General features: G+C 40.0%; 1 protein-coding gene across 1 annotated transcript; it reads left to right on the forward strand.

Annotated features, from left to right (window-relative positions):
• The first annotated feature begins 1,158 nt into the window (after window positions 1-1,158).
• Window positions 1,159-10,273, forward strand: NUP43 (nucleoporin 43). The gene is made up of 8 exons (XM_042829222.1): window positions 1,159-1,282; window positions 1,392-1,514; window positions 1,730-1,807; window positions 2,548-2,725; window positions 5,670-5,805; window positions 6,635-6,786; window positions 8,399-8,521; window positions 9,151-10,273. Exons 1-8 carry the CDS (start codon window positions 1,163-1,165, stop codon window positions 9,363-9,365), a joined length of 1,125 nt encoding a protein of 374 aa, XP_042685156.1. The 5' UTR covers window positions 1,159-1,162; the 3' UTR covers window positions 9,366-10,273.
• The last annotated feature ends 261 nt before the right edge of the window (window positions 10,274-10,534 follow it).

Consider the following 10,534-nt stretch of genomic DNA (forward strand, 5'->3'; position numbering starts at 1 on the left):
ACCTACTCACTTTTATACTTTCCAAATCCTTTCAACCAAGCACTCCTGAGCAAAGAGAGGACAAGAGCACAGAAGAAATAAAAAAAACCAACACAAATATTATGAAGTAACCATCAAAGATATTTGTCTAATAAAACATGTCAATAATGTCGAAGTATGATCTCTTCCATGTTGAGTTCTCCAGTCTGTCTCCATGCTCTCCCCAGTGACCCTTCTCAGAAGTGTTAAGAGAATGAGCAGGGAATACTGGAGGAGCTGGCTGTGACTTGCAAGGTCACTGCTAGCAGCTCAGTACAGGGTGCTGCTGGAAAGTAATAATGTCACTGCAGGGAGCGGGAGAGCTGTCTCAAGGTTCATAGTATGGAGACTACCATAGCATCTGCCTTTCGAATACGTTCCGTGTTGGTACTGCTGTACGTAATTATGAAAAAAAAGTTGCCACGAAGGAAGCTGAAGCACAAAGCACACAGGCTAATGTCACTGATCTTGTATCACATCTAAAGAATTGTGATGCTGCAGAGGAGACCAAGAACACAGAGAGAGAACTGCAGTAGCAGAGTTGGAAGTGTGACCAAGACATTGCTGCTGCTGCCGGTAAACACAGCTGGCAGAGTCCCAGGCAGCCGGCAGTGCTAGCTGTTAGAAAATGCAGCAAAAATCAGGCCGGACAGAGTAGGAAGGTGCCTGCCGGAACGGCCTCGCTGAGCTGCAGCACCGTCCCATCCCGGGGCCACAGCCTGGCCCTGTCGGCCCGGAGCTCGCTTTACAGCTGACCCCTGAACTTTGTGTGCAGCAGTTGTTGAGGGCTCTGGCGATCATAGAGTCACTGGAAGAATCCCAAAGGGATCACAGAGCCCAGCACCACCCAGATTCCTGCCCTATCTATGTCTGAGCGTGTCGTGCAAACGCTCCTTGAACTCCCGCTGCATTGGGGCCGTTACTGCTGCCCTGGGGAGTCCGCTCGTGACACACAAGCGCGGGGCCGTGCAGTATTTGGAGAAGAAAAAAAACCGTTGTGACCGCGGGCGCAGACGCCCGCCACGCTGCGCCTCTCATCGCGCACGGCCGCTTCCGCCGCCGCGCCCGGCGCTGTCCCTCGGCGCTCGCCGTCGCCTCGCAGCCAATCAGGCGGCGCGTGGCAGCGCGGGAGCCGTGCGGCGCCATGGAGGAGGTGTGCGCGCGGTTCGTGTCGCAAAAGATCAGCAAGGCCCGATGGCGGCCCCTGCCCGCCGCCGCGCTGCAGCCCCCCGACCTCTTCGCAACCGGCTCCTGGGACAACGAGGTAACGCGGCGCGGTTCTCCCGCCTCGGGCTCCTCGGCCGCTGCGGGCAGCCGCCGGGGAGCCCCGTTACGCGAACTCCAGGTAAAAGCGGCGTGTTGTTTCCCTGCAGGACAACCGCGTCTCCGTTTGGTCTGTGGGAGATGCGGGAAGCGCGGGCCTCAATGGGGAATATCAAGGAGAGCCTCAGCTGCTGTGTGACATTCGGCACGACGGCGACGTGATGGACATGCAGGTGAGGGAGCTGCTCTGTAAGGGCTGGTCACCTGGGACAAATGGGCTGATAATGAGCTGAGATTTGAAAGAGAAAGTTATGAAGAATGGCAAAATCAATCGGCATGCGGTTTGTGGGTGTTTTACTGCTACTACTGACACATCTGAATACTTTGAATTGAAGATTATCATCTTAGTGTTGATACCGACTCATAACATGCTTATTAATCTCTTCAGTTTTTGGATCAAGAGAGAATTGTTGTTGCCTCCTCAACAGGAAGTGTGACTATATTCCGTCATCATCAGAACAACCAGGTAGGTACCTTCAGCTGTGGTCTGTTCAGTTGGGTCTCAGCATAAGATTTCTCAGATTTAAAGCAAGAGATGTCTGTATTCAGGAATAAATTTGTTCAAAGCATATTAGAAAAAGAGAAAAGGAGAGAAAAACATCTTGCACACGTACAGCATAAATCAGATTCCAAAGCCAGACAGATTGGGTTCTGTTAATATGTTGTAAGTAGTCCATTCACTAAAAACATACTTGACTTTATATGCAGTTATTTATGAGAATAAATAATTTCAGGGAGTGGGAATGAATGAACTTGCACATTTATTTATTTGCAACAGCATGACAAAGACTAATATCTGTTAATAGCTTCATGTGGTAATTATGATAAACTGAGTTTTTTGTAATCAGAATCTAAATCTGACCTTACATTTTGTAAAGGCCTCAGCTCCTTTTTCTTTATCCTAGGGAAAGATTGGAGACATAAGTGTAGTGAGAGACATTTCACATTCAGACATAGATACTATTAATTCTGAGTTCTCTCTCGTGTGAAAAAGATGGTTCAGAGCTGACAGTGCTTCACTGACGGGGGTCCAGGGAAATTCAGATCTCTGGATCTTATTTATGTTGAAGATTCCTATTCCAGTGAGGCAATATGGCTTTCCTGAAGCTTCTTTCCAATTGTATGAATATTTGTGAGTACTCTGAAAGCTTTGCTCAATCAGGATCATTATTTACCAGCAGAATTTCATGTCTGGTTACTGCTTAGACTCTATCTGCCAGTCACCGGTGGGAGAACGCCCATTATCATGTAGATCAATACACAGCTTGTGGTGGAGCAGCGTGTACCGGAGTCATCTGCAACAACCCAGAAATTGTCACTGTTGGAGAAGATGGTAGAATTAATCTTTTCAGAGCTGACCAAAAGGATGCGGTGAGGTCTATAGGTATGCCAAGTAAATGCTTAGCATGTTTTGGTTTGGAACAGTTTGGTTGGTGAATAAAACAGAATAGTCATTTTTGCCAAAGCACTGTTGTGTGACAGAAAGGAAAGCAATTGAGAATTGAATTAAATATTCCCTGGTGAATGTATTTCTTCCAGATCATTCCTATATTCCTCCAGACTTCAAGTATTTGAAGTATATTTCAGATATGTTTCAGTATGCATTCATAGTTCAAATGTTTGTAAGCTATGTTTTAACTGGTGGAGATTTTAAGATTTAACATTCTCAGTAAGCTCTGTTTGATCTGGAATCGTAGCTAGATGCTGTGATAGAATGCATGAAATACGGTTACATTTCCAAAAGCATTGTGTCACCCGTTGTTTGTAAGTAGGAGTCAGTTACTACTGTCATTTCAATTCATTATTTGTAGTAAGATTAACCCTTGTGCTAGCCATATTCAAAACCATCAATTTGTGTGGAAAAGAATTTGTATGTTCGAAAGGAGCACCAGGAGCCAGAAATTACTATTTGTCCTCTGTTCTACCAGATATCATGGCTTACAGCCATCATCTCTCACTTAGTGAAATGGGTTCATATTTCCTTGAGTAAGCTTTATCTAACAGAGAAACAGATGTCTGTGGAAGGTGTCAAAACTTATTCTCAGCATTTCCGTCATGCTAGTCTCATGGAATAGTATGTAGCAACTGGTGGAAATCCAACTTAAAAGCAGAAATGATTTGAAGCACAGTAACAGCATTCTTGATAATGGAACTTTCTCCCTGAAACCTCAGTTTGACACATTGCCTGTGTTTCTCCTCAAGTGAAATCTTGCCTCAGATTGAACAGATGAAGGAACTTAGACAGTGATAAGCCAATTAAGGAATGAAGCTCTCTGGGATTTCTAGACAGGGGTACTTGTGTGTGCATGTGTATACATGTGCACACAAGGCAAATCCTATTAATTGCATACAGTTCTTTACTGAAGCTCCTCGAGAACTGCAGGAAGTCATTTTAGAACACAGGAAGAAACACAGAAGTTGCACAAGGCAGAGTTTCAGTAGTAACACGCAAAAAACTAATTCTTCAGTGTTGGGAGGGAAAAAGTAATCAGCTAGAAAGGTTTATTTTAATTTCAAGTTTTCATTTATAAACAGTAACAGAATGTTTTGGCACAAGTTTAATGAAATAGAATGTTTTGCTGACTCAAGAAGAAGAGGTCTACACAAATCTTTATTTTTCTTTGAGCAGTTGCTCAAATGATTGTATTCAGATTTAATAATGTGCAGGATGCAAGTCATTAATTTTCTTAGTGCTCACTTGATGGAATTATGTAAAAAGGTTTGCATTGTGGAGGTAACATAAACTGAGATTGCACTGAGGCACTGAGCTCAGCAGGAGTATATGCATAAAAGAAATCGTATGTGAATTAACTGAGAAATATCCTTTTGGAAACAGAAATAATGAAATATAAATGAACCATAAATAATTCAGTCAAGTGTATGACCTGGTAAGTGGATCTTGCTTGGACTTTAAGTGGAAAGGACTAACAGAAACTCATTGATTAGAGCTAATTTTAAAAGTTGGAGTGGGTGAGAAGAGGGCGTCTTGGAAGATGCTTCAAAGTTACCTAGGATGGAGTTCAATATTGTAAGCAATCCTTAGTGTAGATTTGCAAGTCAGTGACACCTCACTGTTTCCCAGGCACTGAGCTCCCTCTCTTTTTTTTTTTTTCAAACACACCAATGGAATTCACACACCCTGTGAAATATTCATACAGAGGTACCTTGACATTTCTACTACCGTTTAATGGATTTAAGAGTATAATATAAAATTGATAGGCTTATACTCAACTGCTGTGGAAAAAATCTCAAAAGTTAGAGATGAAGTAGGAATCTTTTGGGGACTAAAGTATGTGTCATTGCTAAATCACTTATTGTTATTTTGCCAGAAAATAGTAAATCCACCACAACTTAAGTGTTAAGTCATTTAGCATTTTTTCTAACTGTGCTGAAGCGTTCATTCAAACATTAAGCAGAAAAAAAAATCCTTCACTCAAATGTCTGTAACCTGGCAGTAATGTAAATTTTGTCTCAAGACCAGGAAAGGTATTCCTATTATGCAACCAAAGAAATCTCCTTTGATTTTAATTCATTTTTAAAATGTTGGAGTCAAGTAGACTTAATGTTACCCCATCATAATTGAGATGAAAGATTTATGTACAGCAGAGCGATTCTAAATGTATGCAGTGCTTGTTTTAGTCTCTCCTAAAGCCCCTCGTAAAGCTTCAAGTCAGTGCTGTGAGCTGTTTTTGACATTTGTAGAAAACTGTGATCAGAAGGAGCACTGTAGAAAAGGACCTGGAAAATGGCTTTTCCATTAGTTAAGATTAACAGACAAAGCATTGTCTCTGTTAGTCTTTAAGGATGAGTATAATACTGATGGCTGCTTTTGGAAAATGCCTAAAGAAAGTGTTATAAACACTGATTGCTGAAATAAGTGCTTCTGTGTACCACTGTTTCGTGTTCTCAGCAAGAGTTATGGTTTCTTGTAGGAGAAACAGAAAGGAAAAGAACATTCTGAAAAATTCCATAGCCCTTCTTGCATTTGCGGATGCAGAGCTTGTAAAAAAAACTCTCAGGAAAGTCACAGGCTTGGCTAAATTGATTCTTCTTAGGTACTCCAGAAAGAAACCTTATGCATCAGCAAGTGGGTCATTAAGCACTGAATCTAATTAAATACAGTTTCTTAAAGATTTGTCTAGATAATATTTCTATAGAAGCAAGGTTATTCTTGCAACACTTAAAATTTCCCATGGCGCTGGGCCATCTCTGACCCTGAAAATGTGGTCTGATTTTAGAAGAGCTGTTTTGTGTTTATTAAATAGAGATAAACATTGAGTAGGTTTACCTGCATTTGTAGTTTAATGCTTTGCTAATCTCTCTTGCAGACAATGCGGATAGCAGTACACTCCATGCTGTGACTTTCCTTCGCACAACTGAGATCTTGACGGTAAATTCAATTGGACAGTTGAAAATATGGGACTTGAGACAGCAAAGAAATGAGCCAGCTCAAATATTTTCTTTGTAAGACCTTAATTTTTGTCTACTTCCTGAGAAGCACGTGCTACTTTATATCTGCTTTTAGTCTTTCCTGATGCCACCACATTCTTGGCAATGGGATGATAAATAACCTTTTTTTCCCCAAAATATTTCTACTGCTTTGGTATTTCAGTACCAGAAGCAGAGTCTGTTTAATTAATTACTGTTGTGAGTCAGCACTGTAATGGTCTGTTTTGTGATCTAACTCTGAAAGACTATTGTATCTGCACATTTGTTCTTTAAGAGAAAAGCAAAGCACTTCTTCCTATTTAGCTGATTAATTATACATGTTTTTTTTCCCAAAAGGTCTGTAAAAAAATTGCTGACATTTGAAATGTTTCTGAATGATAACTTTATGCCTTTTAAGATATTGTGAGAAAACAACCACAGAGCTAGATTCATACCCTGTTGTTTGTGGAATAGTTCCTGTTGCCATTAATAGGCTTAGGGTTTGGTACCTGGTTAGTGCCTCATCTTCCCTGTAACTCAGATCTCCCTCTGTAACTGGCTGTATATGTTGCAACTGTAATTATAACTTGAATATCAGAGTAACCTTCTTGTAGGTATATTTGAAATTTTTGTACACTCTTGTAAAGCTGTTGCATGTTGTGTAGGTGCCTGTATGCCCAAGGGCCAGAACTTGCTGCCTCTCCAGCCCTAGCAGCCTGTTACTACTATAGGTCTTAACTCCGTTAGGTGTCATGTGGCTGCAGTTGATACAGTTGCCCTGTCGGTCAACATTCATCCAGTGTAAGAGAAAATGTAAATTGAATGAAGGATTGATGTATATATTTATTTTTCTTCTCTTTTACAGGACGGGTGACAGAGTTCCACTGCACTGTGTGGACAGACACCCCAGTCAGCAACACATTGTGGCCACAGGGGGCCAGGATGGGATGCTGAGTATCTGGGACATCAGGCAGGGTACTATGCCAGTGTCCCTGCTAAATGCTCATGAAGCAGAAAGTGAGTATCCAAGTTAAGGAAGACAGAAGGTGTTTTAGAAAAAGGTTCTGTAAATCCTGGATAAAAAACTTGGATATGTTTAGCAGGAGTAGAAAGCAATCAATCGTATTTGCTACATAAAGTGCCTTTATCCAATTGGTTTTGTTGTGTTTCCTCTCTGCATATGAAATTGTTCTCATCTAAAAGGCAACTCTGATTAAATTAAAACTAGAATTAGTGAGCAGTTCTTTGTTAGCCATTAGAGATATTTAAGCAGAAAATAATTTCTTATGAAGTGGGTATATTACTAGTTTCTACTTATAGAAACCAATGCTGCAGTATACAGCATAAAGCAGTAAGGTGGGAATAAACTTAAAAACATAAAGGAGGGAGAAATGAAGATAGTACACATGCATTTGGTGATTTCACAGTGCTGAAATGGCTCACTTTTATTTTATATGAATAATAGTAATTCATTTTGTGCTGAACATTTGTGCTGAACATCTTGACTGCTGTAATTTTATTTAAGGATTAAGAAATAAGCTTTAAGTTTTACTGTCAAATATTTTTCTCAGTTGTGGTATTTAGACACAATTGAATAATGTGCATGCTGGGAAGGAGCGTATGTGTTGTGTGCAGATTTAAACTGATAGTAGGGAAGGTGGCATAAGAAATTATTCAGAATGCCTGAATTTAGAGAAGATTGTAACCTCTAGTGGCATGCACAGTATTGAATATGGGGCATTTGACTTCTTTTTTTTTTTTTCTCTCCTGTGAAGGGAAAACTGTAGTAATAACTAAAGGTGGGGTTTGGAGGCTTTCTTCCCACCTACTCACCACACCAGTTGAGAATGGAAGCTTTTGGTGGGAGCCTGAGTGCATGTCCATGTCGTATTTAAAAAGAAGACATTGAGCTTTGTATCTGATATTTTTGAAATGGTTTTGTTCTTTTCCAGACCCTGAGGATCCAGGCTGTCTTTACTGGTCCATAAAGTTTTTTTTTTGTTTTTTTTTTTTTTAAAGTGTTTCCTTCTTGGAAAGCAGTAGCATTCCTCTGTTTAGTTGAAGTTCTCTTTTCATTTACTGGAGCTGACAGCTCTTTCTCACCACCCTTCTCACAAGCAAACCTGTAGGAGGCTCTTGCTGAGTGACTCCATTCTGCATATGGCCAAGCTAAATAATGGTGCTCCCACTGATGTATGTTTACTATTAAGTACACTCCTTTTTATTTGTACAAACACTATAATAAATGATATATCCTACAGTGCTGTGGTAACAGTAGGACCACACTGGCCTTTGAGGCATGTAGTGCCCTTCCAGACTGGATGGATAAGTGAAATACTTACATTTGAAATGGCTGGAAATTGTGGTGACTTTATTATCCATAGCACTATCCTTACTGAAAGAAGCCATCCTGATTTACAGTTGCAAAGCTGTCTGTCTCCTTTCATTAATAATACTTCAGATATTTTAAGACAAAAGTGAGCTCTTAGGGTTTCATAATCACTAATTGGTTTTCAGTAATGGAGGAACTGAACTGTTTTTAGGATCACTGCAATGTAAAATGTTTAGGAGCATGATTATACTTTTTAAGTAAGGTTTCTTTTTCTTTTTTGGTTTTTAATATTTGTAGTGTGGGAAGTTCACTTCCACCCCTCCAACCCCGATCACTTATTTACGTGTTCTGAAGATGGATCTCTTTGGCACTGGGATACTTCCACAGATGTATCTGAAAAACCATCTTTTCTTCATCAAGGTAAGAATGTCTGAAGTTAGATTGCATTTAATTTGTCAGATGGCAGCATAATTAAAGCCATTGTGCTTATTTGTATAATCCAATTATAATACAGTCCTAATTCAGAAAATTAAAATGTTTTATGTTCTTAGAAAGAAAAGACTGATAGGCTTCAGAAAAACTGCTTAAAAGCTAGCACTTGAGTGGGGTTCTTCTGTTTTTAATTTGTCCTTGCCATACTCTGTCCTGTACATAAAGAGGCACATCTGGTATTTCAAGCCCAGTTGAAACTCATACATGCACAGAAAAGACATGAAGGCAGGCCAAATGACCTTAGTCTCTGAGGGAGATGTGCAACACTTTATAATACCAAAATGAATGGTAAGTTATTAAGATAGTGGAATTGTGAATTTGCTCATACGTAAACTTATCAAAGTCATAACTAGATTGTTCCTGAGTGAAACTTGATCTCTTCATGTTGTGCAGGATTTTAATTGATCATATGATACTGACTTAATAGAAAGGTTTCACATCACATCACGATCATAAAGACTGCTTGATTGTTTGTAACTTCAAATTGTAAACAGTAGAGAAACATTCCCCTTTTTTATAAACTGATTTCCCTATCTTCCCTGTTCTTTTTCTTCTAGGAGGAAGAAGTACTGCCTATATTTCCCACAGCACCATTAACCAGTCTGTAGTAAGTGCCTGGCTAAGCAACGATCCAACCAAGGACCGAATGGAAATCACCAACCTAATTCCAAATCAGACTTTGTCTGTGAATACTTTAGATGTTTTGGGACCATGTCTAGTGTACGGTACTGATGCAGAGGCTATTTATGTCAACAGACAACTTTTTGCATGAACTTCTTCCAGTATCCCTTTGAAGTGCTGATCACCTTTAACTACAGAGAAATGTTGTCCGTTTGATTTGACTTCTTAACTACACTGAGTGTTATCAGCATGTGGAGGAGAGGCTTTCAGTTGGCCTGCCATTGCAGAAGGAATACAAGTTATCCCAGATTCTGAAAGCTCTCACTCATTACTGATGCTTCAGCATGAGTAGCCAAGTACATTTACATGTCAGCTTGCTCTGATTTCTTCCCTGATGCCTGCTTTTGCTAAGCAGACATGGTAGTTGCTAGGGCAAAAATACACGTTGTAAAATTATTTCCATAATACACCCAAGGTGAAGTAAAGGCAACACAAGCTTCTTTTTTTTTTTTTAAACATAAAGACATTTATTTTCAAGTATTAATTCAAGGCCAAACTATGGGTTTCTTTGGAATTCTTTTTATGTCATTTGAGACAGATAAGATTTTTTTAATCTGAGTTTTTTAATGTGTTTTGGGAACATAACTTTTTATCCTAGGCCTTGAGAATTAGAGAGGAAAGCTCTTAGAGCTCTGAAATATGAAAGGTCCTGTCAGAATCTTAACATTTTAAGAGCGTTATTTCAGGTTACTTACAGCTTTGTCATTGATCTTTAAACCCAAATGTTAAAATGTCTCATGTTAAAACTTGATCATTATAACCTGTCAGTTATTCTCAACAGAAGACTGTTTATGTAGTTACATGATTCAAGAAGTGAGAGACTTGTTGGCTGTGTTTTTGGGTGTGAGACTGAGACTTACTCAACTTTGGACTTGTCCTGTCAACCAACCTTCCACATCTGGTCTTTTGTAATCTTTGGAAGGTTGATTTTATGAATAATGTCATTCCTCCCTTTTGTTGCAGAGAACAGTTTCTCTTTTTAATAAATATTCTACAGAAGGACGGTGGTGTGACTTTGTACATTAGTTCAAATAGATGTACCTGTAGCCATCTGCACAGGAAGGTAAACGAGTAACTGGGATCGATTCTGAGTGGGATCTGGGTTATGGAGGGCAGTGCCAGTATTGGGGCAGCAGCAGATGATGTGACCGACTGTTAAGAGACGTTGTCCATCAAACGAGCTTTACGTTACTTTCAAGTTGTCTGCAGAGGCACTCGACCTACCGTTGTAAGAATGTGCTGATCTGAATTTCTTGTGCA

This window comes from Centrocercus urophasianus, unplaced genomic scaffold (assembly GCF_019232065.1).
Source record: "Centrocercus urophasianus isolate 14NV4802_14NV808 unplaced genomic scaffold, USGS_Curo_1.0 seq_10, whole genome shotgun sequence".
NCBI lineage: Eukaryota > Metazoa > Chordata > Aves > Galliformes > Phasianidae > Centrocercus > Centrocercus urophasianus.